At 47.1% G+C, this 18,128-nt stretch overlaps 1 protein-coding gene across 1 annotated transcript in view; it reads right to left on the bottom strand.

The window, feature by feature from the left end:
• The window catches only part of FAM120A (family with sequence similarity 120A), a 116,761-nt gene that overhangs the window by 42,412 nt on the left and 56,221 nt on the right, over window positions 1–18,128 (bottom strand). Inside the window, exon 4 of the mRNA XM_018567016.1 lies at window positions 17,861–18,124. Within this exon, the coding sequence (XP_018422518.1) occupies window positions 17,861–18,124 (264 nt within the window). The remainder of the gene's footprint in view (window positions 1–17,860; window positions 18,125–18,128) is intronic.

Below are 18,128 nucleotides of genomic sequence, written 5' to 3'. Positions count from 1 at the left end.
CTCTCTCCTGGCTCATCCTCCTGGCTGTCTTTCCTCGCTCTCTCCTGGCTCATCCTCCTGGCTGTCTTTCCTCGCTCTCTCCTGGCTCATCCTCCTGGCTGTCTTTCCTAGCTCTCTCCTGGCTGTCTCTCTCCCGGCTGTCTTTCCTCGCTCTCTCTCTCTCTCTCCTGGCTCATCCTCCTGGCTCTCTTTCCTCGTTCTCTCCTGGCTCATCCTCCTGGCTGTCTTTCCTCGCTCTCTCCTGGCTCATCCTCCTGGCTGTCTTTCCTCACTCTCTCTCTCCTGGCTCATCCTCCTGGCTGTCTTTCCTCGCTCTCTCTCTCTCCTGGCTCATCCTCCTGGCTGTCTCTCTCTCCTGGCTCATCATCGTGGCTGTCTTTCCTCGCTCTCTCTCTCCTGGCTGTCATTCTTCGTTTTCTCTCCTGGCTGTCTCTCTTTGCTCTCTTGGCCGTCTGTCCTTGCTCTCTCCCCTGGCTCACCTTGCTGTATTTTGCAAACAGTGCAACAGGCTGTGTAAACTAATATTCTTTGATGTAATACATAGCACTTCACCCACCAGTATCCATCAGAAAGGTGTCAGGGAGCTTGGCTCAGCAGACTCAGGCTAATAGGTAATCATGTGTGCACAGCTAAATAAATATACCAAAATGGAATAAAGGGGCCGCCATTCACACCCTTCGTGATCTACCAGCATCAGCTTTGAGAGCTACTGGTAGATCACGATCTACCTAATGGGCACCACTGATGTACACCAATGCAAAAAACACGGCCTTTGTCAATACAAAAGATCCAATATTTGCCCATTCTTTGAATGATTACCAAGTAAACTACTTCAGTGTGTGTAATCAGTTTCCCAGAAAGCAAGGTTTAACTACTTCTCATTATCTGTCTATAGTGAACTGTCGCTGGCCGGTGTTCAGTAACAACCAAGCTTAGTACAATGTCAAGGCGAAATTTTACATGACAGCTTCACTGATCACAACAGCAGCCTGTAAGATGCAAGACGACAGTTCATGACATGACCAGCCATTGCTGGACACATTAGCAAACAATACAGTGTATCAGGTGGATGGCGAGCTATTACTTCTATTATTACTTTTCTTATTGCTATTACTTTTTTCTATTTAAATAAGCTGTTTTTTTTTTTTAATTCAATATCAAGCACCGCATACTACATACAGGGGTTACATTCATGAAGGAACACAATTGCATCTTTAAAGTGACACTAAACGCAGCAGTTAATTAAAAATGCATTCAAGTACCCTATTAACAATACTGGACCTTATTTGTGTATCACTCAGCTGTAGATCCTCAAATCATCTCTGAATTGGTGCTGACACTGTCCTTCCTTCTGGAGGGCGGGTACTTCTGTTCCCCCAGGTCCCTGCATGTGTTGTAAAGTAGCCACCTCTCCAAACTCGCTCCAGGGATGGACTACAATCTCGTGTTTAGTTTACTAATTTGTATTGAGATTGCAGTCCATCACGGGAGTGAGCTTGGAGCGGTGACTACTTTACAACACACACGGGGACCATGGGGAACAAAAGTAGCCACCCTCCAGAAGGAAGGACAGTGTCAGCACTGTCAATTCAGAGATGATTTAAGGATCTACAGATGAGTGATACACAAATGAGAGATACATTTTTGTTAACAGTTAGGCCTGGTTCACATCTAGGAGTTTTTGAGCCCTTTGAAAAGTGCTTTTAAATCCCCAACACAAGAAACCCCATTATTTTCAATGGCCAAATGCCCAAAAAGGTACAGGAGCTTCTTTGGGCAGTTAAAAGTGCTTTTTTGCCCCATAGACCTCATTGTAAATGGCCAAAAATGAGCAGCAGAAGCATGTTGCACATTTTCGTGTTTTTGCGCGTTTATATACGCGTTCTTCCATTGCCCACAATGTGTTATGAGCTCCCAGTCAAAACGCGTGTCTTCGCATACAATACACACATAAAAAATGTGCATAAAGCGCAAATAACCACATGCTGCCAACGCGCGTAGAAACGTGCAAAAATGGTGCCGCCTAGGTGTGAATCAGGCCTTAAGGTTCTTGAATGCATTTTTAAGACTGAACTCCTGAGTTTAGTGTCACTTTAAAGAACTATGGGGTTTGGGCTTTTCCCCATAGTACTCCTTAGGGTAACGGGAGGACACAAACTAGCTACAGCTCGCGGTATACTGAGGCGCCGCAGCTGAAGCGGATCCCGACAATTACGTCTGGATCCGCCCAGCTGCGTGAGTGACAGCTGGCTCTGCCTATCTAGAGGCAGAGCCAGCTGTACCTGCCACCTCCCCCATCCGTTCCGCCAGTCAGCGTGAGGAGGAGGAAATCCAGCCCCTCCCCTGTCAGAGAGCCGTGACAGGATCAAGAAGTGAGCGAACGTGAAAAGCACTCACCTCATAGTTCTCCTTTAATGTGGACCCCAACACTATTCTTCCCTTAGCGTTAGATGTTGAATAAAACGGTTTGAAAACTTGTTGCTCTCAGGACTTGAAAGCAGAGGTATCTTCAGACATCTGCTTGAGTGTCTTCAAATTCAGGGCACTCAATTAAGAAAACCTCAGCTTCAGCTCAGGAACCAAAAAAGTTTATAGGTGAAATTGTTCAGGAGAGGCAGAGTTCAGAAGTCTCCACTGATCTACAGGATGAGCCTGGAAGGTTTGCCAAAGCAATGCACACTGGGATTGCTTTGTCATCAGCAGAGGATTGCTGGGAAATCTCATCCGTAATTTCCCGACATCTCCCCTGAGATGATATGCATGGTCACATGTCCTAGTCACATGTGCCAGAAATCCAGGAAGTAAAAGGAGGGCCAGTAATCTGCCCTAAGTAAACATGGCCACTGTCAGAAGACTAGGTAAGAAAAGAGAAATAAGGAAAGAATACAAAGCCTGCAATTCTCTAGAAGTACAGTGGTACCTCGGTTCACAAACTTAATTCGTTCCGCGATTCTGGTCGCGAACCGAATCACATTTTCCCATAAGGTTCAATGTAAATCAGGTTAATCCGTTCTGAACCATATGAGAGAGAAAAAAAAAATGTAACCAAGTTTCTTCTTACCACCATTCTTGCTCTGCACATCCTTGTCACCTTCAATAACGCTCTGCACATCCTCGTCACCTTCATTAATACTCTGCAATTCTCCGTTTGAGCTTGAGAAAAAGGACTTCCTCGAAACGCGTTGCTCCATCACCCACCACTTCGGATTGACCACTTTCCTGTGCACGTCCTTTCCCGGCTACCTGCCGCTCCAACTCCACCACCTCCGATACCACCATTACACAGACTGGAGGCGCACCAATCACACAGCCTCCGACAAGCGCCTGCAACCCCTACAGCTCCACCACCAGACTCCTGGCACACACAGCCCTCCTGTTTGTCCGCAGCCTCAATCTGACCGCCAGCCTCACCAGCACATCTGACACTACAGCTTGCAGCAGCCACGTCCAGACCTTACGACCCGTCCCGCTCCATCCTTACTCCTTCCCTACCAGAACCACATCTGGTGGCCACTACAATCCAGCACCACATACCACTCCTAGAACCACCAGATCCTCCATCGGGGCAGCCCGCGTCCAGACCCCGGGACATACAAGTGAGTTCCTCATTTGTTTTGACCCTGATTTTGAATTTTATTTGCACAGAGACAGGCTGTTTCAACCCCATTCACACCATTGAAGTTGCGCTCCTAATTCTCCATCCTTGTCACCTTCATTTTCCCACCATGCTTGCGCTGCACTTTCTTGGGAGCCATGCTGGATTGAATACAGTAATACTGTACAGTACTGTGCTACAAAGCACACAAAAACAGCTTCACAGTAAGTGTCCACAGCCCTGTCTGCCACCGCAATCTCGAATACAGGAAGCCACGACCATGTGTCAGAGCGGGGAAGATGGCTGCGGTCGTGTTTCGTCACCCGAGGCAGAGTTGGCGAACGGAGGCAAAATTTTGACGAACTTCCTGGTCGCTAACCGAATTCTTCGTGAACAGAGGCGTCCGTGAACCGAGGTACCCATTATCTGACACCCAGATAAAATTACCTGCAGTTTCATGATACATGTATGTATGTATAAAGTTGAATGCTACCTGGTATATGTTCTATCGTTTTGAAACTTAGACTCTCTAATGTCATTGAGGGCACTGAAAAGCAGACAATAATGCCAAAAGGTATTTCCTGTTACCTTTCATTAGCTGCGTTCATGTGAATGTATGCTGACCTGCTCCTGTAATGTAACCTTCTGACCCAAATCAAACTGGCTCTGTGGAAGATGTGTGCACCACAAATGACAGCAGTGGTAAAAGACATCCCCTGAATTTCAGGGAGCATATCTAAAGCTGGCCATACACCTATAGATTTTCGATCAGCAATTTCCGATGCTGCAAGGAACCTTCGTTCGATTCTAGCTCCAATAGCCCATCAAGAACAGACCAATGTTTTTTTGATAATCGTTCGTTAGCAATACTAACTCAGCGAATTTTGGCGATCGACGGAACGGATTTTCATTTGCGCATGTGAAGTGTTCTTGCTGCGATTTTTTCCCCACAAAAACGCCATAATCCATCGATTTTCGTTCAATTCGAAAAAGGATTTCCAGCCTCACCCTTTGAGAAAATTTCGCCAGTACAGAAAAAAAATTGTTGGTGTCCCATCAACTGATCGATTATCATTCAAAATAACATTCGTGGGTGATTTTAGAACGATAATTGCAGAGTGTGTATGGGCACCCTTAAGACGGTCAGTAGGTCTTATGAAGGATTGAGCATCTGGTGACAGGAATTTTGCCCACTGGAACGCCCTTCAATGAAAATTCAGAGGCACACATTTGGGAGGAGCAGTGGAGATGAGAGAAGAGAAGCAGTTTTCCCTCAAACATCAGAGGCAGAAACAGATGCGACAGAAACAGACAAGGCTGGAATTTTGCTTTCAAAAGCTAAGGAGGTTGAAGTTAAGTGGACCCAGCACCAGCAAAGCACAGGTGCCTTTTGAGTGCCAACTATGTGCTCCATTCAAGACTAGCTCCATCCAAAAAGAGTTTTAGTCTAGGTTGTAAACTAGATAAACCTTCAAAGTCCAACTCCAGCCAAAGAAACTATTTTGTTTTGGCGTGAGTAGGGAAGACTAACTTTTATTTTTGTCTGTGACCCCACTGGGGAGATCTTCCCTCACTTCTTGTCCCTGCAACACTTAAACAAAAATAGGAGGTGCAGTTGTACCCAGGACAAAAAGACGCAGCAATAAAAACAAATAAGTTCATTGGTAGGGTTTACACTTTAACAACAGGTCTGAAATCTTATCTGCAATTAAGTTATTTGTGTAGAGTTGAAAAGTAGGAGGTGCTGACAAGAAGTATGGAGGGTAGAGTGTCCAAATATATGTGGTCTCATTATTGCACATATAAGCAAATACAGGCATAACGCCAAAAAGTGTAATATACTAGAGGTTTGATCATTTCAAAACCGAAATGAAAAAAAAATGTCAGGCCGAAACTGAATGTTTTTTATTCTTTTTCAAATATTTTATTTATTTTTTGTTAACTTTTTAAAAAATGTTATATTTTATTTTTATTTAAATATTTGTATTTTTTACTTTACTTTTAGAGGCTTCGGTGAAATATTAGGATCTAAACAGACCCCTGATATTTCCCTTTTAAAATAGAAAAAGATTGAGAACACAGAATCCTCAATCTCTTTTTCTGCAGCCCCTGTTATAAATGAACAGGAATACTCTATACTGAGTGTTTCTGTTCATTCATAACTTGAGAACATAGTATGTTTACTATAACCACAATCATGAATGAACAGGAGGTGATGTTGATCACTTCCCATTCATTCTTGAGGACACAGTAAACTTACGGTGTCCTCAATTATGTGTAAACACTCAGCGATCACTGAGTGTTTGTACCTGCTCTCCATCCTGTCACGCTGTCACAGGAGGCTGGGCGGTGCGGGAGAAGAGCTCAGCCTCATGTGACAGCAATGACAGCTGTCTCCCACACCGCCACTCTCCATCCTGACACACTTTCACAGGAGGCTGGGCGGCTCGGGAGGAGAGCTCAGCCTCCTGTGACAGCGCTGGCCGTCTTCACCACCACACACCGCTCTTCTCTGACCTTTGACAGGAGGCTGATCGGTGTGGGGAGGAGTGACGCCGGCCGCTCACAGAGCTCTCCTCCCGCACCGCTCGCCCTCCTGAGACAGTTTCTCTCCTCCCCGCTGGGACACAGAGCAGCGCCCAGCAGGGAGGAGAGAAATCACTGATGCACCACTATTTAGGCCAAAAGTGCCATTTTTGGCCGATATATCGGTGCATCCCTATAAAATAAGCTTGTATTTGCGATACCCAGGAGCCCCTGCGGCAGGGTTTTTCTGTCCATAGGATTGTATAAAACAGAATACATTGTACATGGTTACTTTCATAAACCCACGTACAGCATATTCTGAATAAGAGGATCAACAAAATATATCATGACAATAGAAAGAGTGCTGATCCCATAATGTTACAATAACGTACAATAAGAGGAAAAATCAGAAGAGGGATCTAGTAGAATGGACTTGCAGTATCCAGTATGAGCACTGAATGCAGTGAGCCTCTAAAGAGAACCAAGGGGAACTAGCAGTAATTACAGAAGTAGAATGGCAAATTAGGGTAGAGTGGAAAAGAGAAATGAACTGTGAGAGAAAAAGAGATAGGGGAAAGGTGGGCAGGGAAGAAGGGAAAGAAAAAAAAAGGTGGGGCAGAGGGATGGGGATTGAGAAAGGTAATGGGGGGGAAGGAGGAAGGGGACCACTGAAGCTATAGATTCAGTCAACAGAGCTCACCCAGTGCAAACAGTATTGGCGGGACAGAGTAAACTCCGTCCAGTAAAACCATGCGTTTCAGAATCTATCAGATTGGTGTTTCAGTGAGCTAGCGAGGTTCTCCATAATGCAAATGTCTTGGATTCTCTCGAACCAATGCCGAATCATCGGGGGATCAGGACGCTTCCACGAGGCCTGAATGCATGTGCGCGGGCAGCATTAACCATATGATCACCAAATGTTTATAGGTCTTAAGGGGAATGGAATTATGGTGTAGAAGGAAAAAAAAAAGGCAGGATCTCATGGAATTGGGAGGTCAGTGAACCTCAGTTATAAAATAAACTTGATCCCAAAATGCTTGAAGTTTGGTGCAAGACCAGAAAATGAGCAGCAAGTCCACGTGAGGGCTGGCACACGTCCAACAAAGGCCAGAAGTTTGTGGGAACATGGAATGTAAAACTGCCGGGGTCCTGTACCACCTGGTGATAAGTTTCCTGGTATTTATTGCTTATGGAAGATTTAAATGGAAGTGATAGGAGTCTGGAATGGTCCTTGGAAGAAAAAGTGACACGCTCCCACTCAGCCAAATAAGGAGGGGACTCTGTGTCCTCTTAAAGGAGACACGTACAGCAAAAAGACAAAGAATGTTGGATAGGGTCTTCACGTACGTACTCCTGTTCAAAAGTAGAAGGCAGCCTAGCAAAACCAACTGCAGGGGGAAGAGAACGCAACAAAATTGTGCCAAGGGGATAAATTGTGGAAAGTTGGGTCTGAACAGAGGTCAGAGTGAGATGACCATCGGGAAGCTTGGAGAAAGTGTACAGCCCGGTATTTGCCAGACAGGCAAAGACGACTAAAAACATTGTCTCTAAGGCCCGGGGGAAAAGAGGGGCTACCCAAGATAGGGAATAAAAGGAGAACAAGCAGATGAAACCTGAGAGAAAGCCATTTTGGCCGCAGTCAAAGTGGCCATAATGGTTGGATGATTCCGAATTGTTGGGAAAACCTGGTTGGAACACCAAAAGTAGACTGGAAAGAGGAACATCCAAGAAAGATTGTTCCATAGATAACCAAGTTTAGTATCAAGGTGTCTACAACAGTTGAGGATGCGTGCAAGGTGAGCTGATAGGTAGTAGAGGTGAATATCTGGAGGCGCCATTTCGCCTGCACATGTGGGCCGCCTGAGGATTCTATGATGTAGCCTTGCAGGTTTGTCGGACCAGACAAATTTAGTAAACCCCGATTGGACAGAAGGACAGAAGGAAAAGGGGATATGGACATGGAGAGCTTGTAGCATTAAGATTTAACTACTGAGTTTAGTGTTTAAAAAGGAAGCATTTCCTCAGTTTTCTCTGCCTAGATGAGAAAACTACAATATTGTAACTATGTAGTAAGTCAATAGGTGAGGGGATTCAACCGGGGCTAATGTGTTTTAAATATTTGTGGACACTGTCAAGAACATGTACAGTCGCCAGGATTTACATGACTTTCTCCGAGCCTGCATCTCTGGTCAGAAGTATCTGATAACAGATGGCACCATACTTTTGATGACAAAAGCAGATGAAGGCATTGATGAGGGAAGAATGGGGATCTCTTTGAGAGGTAATAAATACCTATACGTTGTACTCTCACACATTATTTAGCATGCACTTACTAAGAAAAAACATACCTGATGCTAACTTTAAGCACGTAGTGGTGAGCAGGTGTATGACACCCCTTTCCTCAATTAAAGTCTAACAAGCCTATCATGTCATGTAGAGTGTGTAGCTAAACTCGAGTTTCTTGTATTTCGGTTTGTTATCGCATGTGCTGTCTTGGCATTATGAGTGTTTAAAGCAGGGAATTATTAAGGAAATGTACTGTATTATCTATCTTATGTTACCTTTTTTAGTTTTGGATAGAATAGGGAAAAGTGAAACTCCCCCACAGTTACGTTTTTACTGTTTGTGCCTTGTGTCTCCAGGACAGGAAGTGAAGGTAAACAACAAAGGTGAAAGAAATCTAACCAAGAGTTCCCCTTCTAGGCAGGGGTCATTGGAAAGGACGTCCCCACTGAAAGCTTTACCATCATCCCTTGTTGTCCTCATTACAAGCTTTATCATCATGTCCTGTTGTCCCCACTGAAAGCTTTACCATCCTCCCATTGTCCCCACTGAAAGCTTTACCATTACCTCCTGTTGTCCCCACTGAAAGCTTTACCATCATCCCTTGTTGCCCTCATTACAAGCTTTACCAGTACCTCCTGTTGTCCCCATTGAAAGCTTTACCATCATCCCATTGTCCCCACTGAAAGTTTTACCATTACCTCCTGTTGTCCCCATTGAAAGCTTTACCATCATCGCTTGTTGTCCTCATTACAAGCTTTACCAGTACCTCCTGTTGTCCCCATTGAAAGCTTTACCATCATCGCTTGTTGTCCTCATTACAAGCTTTACCAGTACCTCCTGTTGTCCCCATGGAAAGCTTTACCATCATCCCACTGTCCCCACTGAAAGTTTTACCATTACCTCCTGTTGCTCCCATTGAAAGCTTTATCACCCCATTGTCCCCAACATCAGCCTGTCCAGTATGGAATACTGATGTAGTAGTAGGGATGACATCAAGTGGCAGGATGATGAGCACCTGTCTGTTCACTTTCAAACTGCACTTGTTCAATTGTGCCCCCCTTCCCTGACCGAACAGACCCCACCCTCCCTTCCACAGATGCATACTTACTGAGATTCGATGCCCGCAACCTTCTGCGTTTGCTGACAACCTGCGCCACAAGTCTTCTTTCTTCTGGCTGTGTCCGTGCAACAGTGTCCCACAGAAGTCTTTGGGGCTCTACTGCGCTGGCACGGCCATGACAAAGTACTTGCATCATGTGATGAAAAAAATCTCAGAGCGGTCACAAGCGTCTGATCGTGGTGAGTATGCTGCTGCGGAGGGAGGGAGGGTAGGATCCGTTAGCTCAGGATAGGGGAGCAAAAAAAAAAAAGTGCACTCTGTTTAAAGTGCACTTATTCAGGCACAGCACACATATGAGACATGCATGTCTTCTAAAGCTGCAGTTAACGATTATTTTCAAAATCGATTAGTTAGCCGATTGAGTTCGAATAATCGGTTAATCGGATAATCGGATAAAAAATAAAATACATTTTAATTCGATTAATCGATGATTGAAAAAGTTGACAACTTTTTCAATAATCGATTATGTCGATTAGATGTTGCAGCCTTAATGTCTTCAGGTGTGTTCAATAAACAGTATGGATCACAACTCAGATGCATTAATGCTGCACTTGTCAGCATTTGATTAGTTGTTCTTAAAACACCTCAGCTCATGTCGAACCCTGTAGGCCCATGCCATGTGCATCATACGTGCAAACAATGCACATCCATTGCCATCACTACAAAATGACAGGCGTCACATGAATGAACAAGTTATGCTACGAATACGCAAAGAACGTGACGTAGGACATATGTAACTACAAGCGCCGTATGATTACATTCAGATTATGACAACCGTGTTCTAAAGAATTCCCAAAATATTTTTAAAACCAACTTCTATAAACATGTACAAACAAGTCATCACACATACAACACTAATCCTATGCTGGTATATGAGCAGGGCTTGAAAAATCCGCTACGGATTCTGCCCGAGCCCGATGAGTAGCTTCCCGTCCTGCCGTTGTAATTACACGGCCGGCCGGGAGCTATACATTCAAGTGATCGGGCGTCTCCAGAGATTCCCGATCGCTTGTATTAGCAGCAGCTGTCACTGCCATTGCTGGTCCCGAGATCCGCTGTGCCCGGGACCGGCACGGCTGCTCTGTGACAGGAGGTCGGTACACGATCTCGCTCTGATCTCCCCCCCAGTCCCCGAATGCAGGAAGTGATGTATATTACATCACTTCCGCATTCTGCTGTCACTCTCCAGCTTCAGAAGCTGAGGAGAAGCTGATGGAGCAGATCTCTGCTTCATCAGCTTCTCTGGGGGTCCCTAGGTGACATTAGGGGTCTTGGAGACCCCTGATGTCTCCATAAAGAGGACCTGTCATGTAAATTGGCGATCACATAGGGAGCTAAGAAGCCCGCTATGTGATAGCAATAACGTTTAGTGTAAAAAAAAAAAAAATTAAAAAAATTCAAGCATAATTTTAAAAAAATGGGCGGTTTCCAGCGCGTTCGTACTCGCGGAAAAACGCTCAAACAGGGAAATTACATTATTTTCAATGTGCATGGTTCCCATCTGGGCGTTTTTCCGCAAGTACGAACGCGCGGGAAACCGCCCTACGCCCAAAGAAGTACATGTACTTCTTTGGGGCGTTTTCATTGGGATACAGCCAAGTAGCCCTCAGAAAAGCCCATTTGTTGCGTGTTTTTTTTTTACCGCGAATCGCGGTAAAAACGCGCATATTCAATACGCCTAGGTGTGAACCCAGCCTTAGGAGGGAACTCTGATTGCCTAGGTGTTGAACACTTGCATGTGGTCTAATCCTTACTGATCTCTAGCAGTACAATATTAATGTATTCTTTAGGGATGCACCGATACCCATACTAGTGTCGGTGTCGATACCCAGTATTTGGGCGAGTACTCGCCCAAATGCTCCGATACCTTTCCCGATACTGGCAGTGCCGGGAGGGAACATGAAGCCATGAAGCTGGCTCCAAGCTGTTTGGCCAGCTCCATGCTGACTGGCTGGGAAGCTGGCTTCCTTGCCAATAAGTGTCAAGCCGGACAAACAAATCTGATATGGCGACACGACCCCCACCATGCAGACAAATCATTCCCCTCACATAGATCCTTAACAGCAGTCATTAACATACCAGTCCCTCAGGGCCCGGCAGCGATCACTACATGGATAAGGTTGGACGCTAGGGTATTCCATTCAATTTAATATTGTGTTGGGGGAATATGCTCAGCCCCGGGGCTGGAGGTGGCACACGTTCTCTTGGGATGGGGAGGGGGGGGGGTTATGTATGTATGTTTTGTAATTTTCCTTCCGCAAGGAAGTGCAGGTGGAGTATGTGTAGGTTGTACCTGTTAGTAACTAAGTATGCGCCCCTACTGTTGTAGGAGGAATGTTATAATGTATTTGCATGCAAAAATTTAATAAACAGAATTTTTTCAAAAACATACCAGTCCCTCGGCCAGCTGGGCAGACACCGCTCTCCGGGATCTGCCCACATCTCTTGTGTGTACAGCGCCCACGTGATCGTCCCTCAGCCTGCTAATGAGAGCGCTGGGCAGTCAACGCATGCGCAGTAGCAGGCCGAGGACCGATCACGTGGGCGCCATACACACAGGAGACGTGGGCAGATCCGGGAGAGCGGTGTCTGCCCAGCTGGCCGAGGGACTGGTATGGTAATGGCTGCTGCTAAGGATCTATGTGAGGGGAATGAGGTGCCTGCAGGGTGGGGGGGGTCGTGTCACCATATTGTCTGATCTGTTTGGCTGGCCTCGATGCCGATTGGATGGGAAGTCAGCTTCCCAGCCAAACAGAATGGAGTAGGCTTTCCGGGCAATCAAGAAGCCGGGCAGCGGGTAATGACACGCCTCCCTGGTTTCCCGGGAAGCCGGCTCCCTGCTACCAGAAGTACCGGTATCGGCGAGTACCGAAATATAAATATCGGTACTCGATACCGAAAAACCGGTATCAGTGCATCCCTAGTACTCTTAAGATGGGCCTGTCAGATAATATGGGAAGGTACTGAGAGAACCTTCCTGTCAAATGCTGAAGCCTAGTGCTATGTTCCTGTCTGCATGTTTTAGGTGTTCTGCTCCCACAGAGCCACCGTAGATCTGTATTGGGAGGATACCATGACAGTAGAGGTGTCACATAATATGGCAAGGTCTTTAGCATTTGACAGGAAGGTGCCAAACTAGAAGCATTCTTTGACAAAGCAGGTGTCACATAATGTAGAAGGGATTGAGAAGAACCCCTTGTCCTGGCATGGAGGCTCCTACAGAACCATTGCAGCCCAGCATTGGGAGGGTTCTATGACTGGGAGTGTGGTGGTGGGGTTGTGCTGGGGACCTGCCTGTCCCGGTGCTGAGGGAGGACTGGACAAATCTCAGAAGCAGGTAGCCAATGCGCCTTAAAATTTACAGCTGCCACTTTTTAGGCAGCTGTTGTCAATGGAGCTGGTTCCGACAAAAAAAAGGAAATTCTGCTGGCTCTCAGATTGGACAGACTAACTCCTGGACTCCATATTGATTTGCTCAGCCCTGCACTGATGCCCAAGGGTTTCCACACACATTACAAACTGATTGTACAATATCTGCACTAGATTTACCAAGCTTTCATTATGTAATAGGAGCACAGACCTAAATCCATTTCATTTGTATACAGTTGCGCAGGCCCTTGCACAACATAGTTGGTAGATCTGAGAGATTTTACAAGGTATGGTCAGCTGTAGGGCTGCAACTAATGATTATTTTCATAATTGATTAGTTGGCCGACTACTTTTTCCATTAATCGGATAAAGAAATACCATCTTTTATTTAAAATTAAACACACAAATGGAGTGTTACAAAGTTTACTTCAGAATAAAACTCCATACATATTTTTTGCACTCGCACTAGAACGCATGGCAATGCAGTACCGCACGATCCAGTGCAGGTAAACATACTGCGGGCAGAAGGCGCTTTTGGGATGCCCTTGAAATTAATTATTATACAGGATTTATATAGCACTAACAGTTAACGCGGCGCTTTACAATATAAGGAAGACATTACAATCACAATACAATTCAAGACAAAATGGTAAGGAAGGCCCTGCCCGTGAGGGCTTACAATCTAAAAGGGAGGGACCAGTGAGGAGGTAGCTGTGTGGGGATGAACTGTTTGAGAAAGTGATAGTTCAGAGTTAGTTTGAGGTGGGATAGGCTTCTTTGAAGAAAGGAGTCTTAGGCTGGGTTCACACCTAGGCGTATCGAATATGCGCGTTTGTCGCACGTTTTTACCGCGATTCACACACAAACGAGGGCGTTTCCAAGGGCTACCTGGCTGTATCCCAATGGATACACGCGGCAAATACGCCCCAAAGAAGCTCCTGTACTTCTTTGGGCATAGGGCGTTTTGCAGCGCGTTCCTACGCGCTGTAAAACACCTAGGTGGGAACCATGCCCATAGGCAATCATTGGTTTTCTCATGTTGAGCGTTTTACAGAGCATAAGAACGCGCTGTAAAACGCCCAGGTGTGAATCAGGCCTTAAGGGAGATAGACAGGTTGGGGTAGAGAGCTCCATAGGATGGGAGAGACTCTAGTGAAGTCCTGGAGGCGAGCATGGGAGGAGTTGACGAGGGAGCTGGAAAGCAGGAGGTCTTTTAAAGTGCGGAGGGGACGGTTAGGGTGATACTTGAGACCAGGTTTGAGATATAGCCAGGGGCAGAGTTGTGGATGGCTTTGTAAGTGGTTAATATTTTGAATTTTATCCTTTGGGCTATTGGAAGCCAGTCTAGAGATTGGCAGAGGGGGGTTGCAGACACTGAGCAGTTGGTTAGGTGGATGAGTCTAGTAGCTGCATTCACGATAGACTGAAAGGGGGATAGCCTGTGTTGAGGTAGGCCAATGAGGAGGGAATTGCAATAGTCCAGACGAGATATAACAAGGGAGTGGATGAGTAATGTTGTTAAGGTTGAGTTTTAAGAAGTGTTGTGACATCCAGACTGATATGTCAGTTAGTAGATTAGTGACACAATGCACATCCCGGAGCAGAATTTTCAGGTCGAAAACCAAAGATGACGCTTGCCACCGTATATAGGATTATAAAAGCCCAGTCATCAGTTTAGAGTTAGCCATGAATATTGGCCCGAAGAATATTACGCTCTCACTCCAATACCCAACGTGTAGCGCACACCTACTTTTTCTACGTAGGTTTATCTTTATTTTGTACCTCATTGCCATCACATGGGAGGGCTCATAAGCCCCCTATGTGATTGCACATTGGAGGCGACAGGTTCTCTTTAAGGTGACATTAGGGGGTCTATTAGACCCCTAGTGCCACCTTTCCACTTCACTGGGGAATGACAGCTGTGTGCTGAGGCATCTGAATGTCAGCATAGGATGTAGTGGCTGTGAGCAAGAGCCAGACTGCTGTTGGTTATTTTAAAAATAGTCAGCCAGCAGAGGAGGGAACTGAAGGAGAAAGTTCTCCTTCAGGTCCTCCTCTGCTCACAGCCGCTGATGGGAGACTGGACGCCGGCTTTCTACCTCCGGCAGAAGATGGGGCCACGGGGGAGCAGCAGGGGCACGGGGGACCAGGGGAGGAACGGCAGGCACAGCGGCCTTTCCTTCCTGCTGGTGCCAGCTGCAGTGGTCTGTGTCCCCGCTGCCTCTGACGGTACAGGCGGGGATGGAAAGGGACACAGACTGCTGCAGCCGGCACCAGCCGGGAGGAGAATGTAGCAGCAGAGTGGCGGCGACTGCGGATTCAACTAATCGATTATGAGAATCGTTGACATCGATTCTCATCATGGATTATAATCGATTAGTTGTTGCAGACCAAGTCAGCTGTACTCCTACAGAGCCAGGCCAGCCCAGTGTACAATAACGCCAGGAGGAAAACGCGCATATGACGCGCTTATGAAAAACGCCCAGGTGTGAATGGACTGTTAGAGCTCACGCACTCTGCTGTGCGCATGAGCAGGAGATACATCATCTCAAGATGGCTGAAAATGCAAAACTCAGAAGATGACCAGGTGAAGATTTCAGCAGGAGCAGCAAGAGACACTGCAGCCGCTGCAGATCTGGATGGATACTTTGGCAGGCAAGTCGACCATAATGTGCCAATTTGCTGTGTATTCTTGCATGCTACAACAAAACCCCCCGAGGTACTGGCAGTGACGTGTAATTCCACTTTAAGGTAGCCCATTTATTCTGAATGTACTGCCACTGCATCACAACCACAAACAGATTCGACTCTTTTTTTTCCAACACAGCACACCACCACAACAACAAATGACATGTACGCTGTGGTTCTCTAAAATCTGGGAGTGTTACCGGCTACTGTATTAGTACATTTGGGTGCCATTTAAATTGAATGGCACCGCAAGGCACTGCGCATTATGGCAGCACACAGATATGAGAGGCCCAAATGAGGGGGTTCTAGGGCACAGATTTTTCTTTGCACTGAGGCCTAACACCTACAGATGAGGACAATACTAGAAAGGATATTCGCACACGGTGTCACAGTGTGAAAGTGCGCTGAGCACCTCCTGTCATGGCACTGAGGTCTGATTACTACAGAGACAAGGCAGTACTAGAAGAGTCTTCTGGCAGTGGGGGTGTCATATACCATGGCTGGATACTGAGCACCCCACCACCCCTTTGTCATGGCACTGAAGCCTAACCCCTATAGATGGGCACAGTGATAGGAGGCTATAACAACACGCTGTCACAAAACATGGCTGGGTACGGAGCACCCCCATTCATGGATGAAGCCTAATTAGTACAGTGCAGCATAGTACTAGAAGGATACTCTGCCGAGGAGTCACATGATGTGAAAGGTAATATGCCCCCCCCCAGCAGAAAGGAGGGCAATCAGGAAGGGCGTTACATATTATGGCAGAATAGTGAGCACCCCCGGTCACGGCTTAGGACTATCTGCCACACAGCAGTGCAATATTAGGAAGGTCTTCAGGGTAGGGATCAAATAATGTGAAAGGGAAGAGAGCACCCCATTTCACAGGTTAGAAGCCGATCTCCTACTCAGCAGTGTAGTGATAGGAGGATACTGTCATATATGGCAGGGTACTGAGCACCTCGTCATGGGGCCAAGGCCTAATTCATACACAGCAGCCTAGTACTATGAGAAGTCTCTGTCAGGGTAAAAAATTATGTAGGGGGGTACTGAGGCCTAACACCTACAGAGGGGCCCAGTACTAGGACGGTCCTCCGCCAGGATATGACAATGTAACAGGGAAAGGGGCATCCTATCATGGCACTTAGGCCTAACACCTACAGAGGGGCCCAGTACTAGGAAGGTCCTCCTCCAGGATATGACAATGTAGCAGGGAAAGGGGCACCCTGTCATGGTACTGAGGCCCAACACCTACAGAGGGGCCCAGTACTAGGAGGGTCCTCCTCCAGTATATGACAATGTAACAGGGAAAGGGGCATCCTATCATGGTACTTAGGCCTAACACCTACAGAGGGGCCCAGTACTAGGAAGGTCCTCCTCCAGGATATGACAATGTAGCAGGGAAAGGGGCACCCTGTCATGGTACTGATGCCCAACACCTACAGGAGGGGCCCAGCGATAGGAGACTACACAGACGGGAGTATCATGTAATGAGCACCCATGTGACAGGGCTGAGGCCGCTCTGCTACACAACAAAGTGGTAGGAAGGTTCTCTGACTGGGAGTGACCTTGTGGCAGGGAAAGGAGCACCCCTGTCATGGCTGAGGCCTAACACCTACAGAGGGGCCCAGTGATAGTATTGTCACTCTGACAGGTTGTCACATATTATGGCTGAATACTGAGCACCTCCTGTCATGGCTGAGGCCCATCTCTGTCAGGATGTCACAGTTAAGGATGGGCTTGGGCAAGTTCGCAGCTCCACATGCCGAGCCTGCCAGGAAGCTGACAGCACCAATCACAGGCACTGAGACATTTCCCGATCTCTGCAGCTGCGGACCAGGAAAATGTCTCAGTACCTGCGATTGGTGCTGCACGCTGTCAGCTTCCTGGCGGGCTCGGCACGTGGAGCTGCAAACACGCCCAAGCCCATCCTTAGTCACAGTCACATCACATGGAGAATACTGAGGCCCATCTCTGCCTGGCTGTCACATATCATGGAAGGTACTGAGGCCCATCTCTGCCTGGCTGTCACATAACATGGAAGGTACTGAGGCCCATCTCTGCCTGGCTGTCACATAACATGGAAGGTACTGAGGCCCATCTCTGCCTGGCTGTCACATAACATGGAAGGTACTGAGGCCCATCTCTGCCTGGCTGTCACATAACATGGAAGGTACTGAGGCCTATATGTGCCTGGCTGTCACATTACATGGAGGGTACTGAGGCCTATCTCGCACAGAGCAGCCCATAGTGTTGCAGGGTGTCCATCTCCTCACCTTGATGTGGAAGCGGACCAGGGCCAGGCGGATGCAGTGGGCCATACAGACCGGGGGCAGGAACCAGACTTTGGGGGGCGGGGTGCCCTTGTTCTGGATGTGGCTGATAATCTGCTGGCCGGTCTGGCGCTCGTTGCTCTGGCGCTTCACCCACTCATGGAGCCGGGCCTTGTCCAGCGCGCCGTTGAAGAAGACGAAGAGCTCGATGTTGCCGGCGTAGCAGGCCTTGGCCAGGGCGGCCAGGTAGCCCAGCATGTGGTTCCATTTG

Source organism: Nanorana parkeri, unplaced genomic scaffold (assembly GCF_000935625.1).
Source record: "Nanorana parkeri isolate BGI_ZX_2015 unplaced genomic scaffold, ASM93562v1 scaffold997, whole genome shotgun sequence".
NCBI classification, from domain to species: Eukaryota; Metazoa; Chordata; class Amphibia; order Anura; family Dicroglossidae; genus Nanorana; species Nanorana parkeri.
Note: the sequence above shows the minus strand (reverse complement) of the source record. Positions and strands in the feature narration are given on the sequence as shown.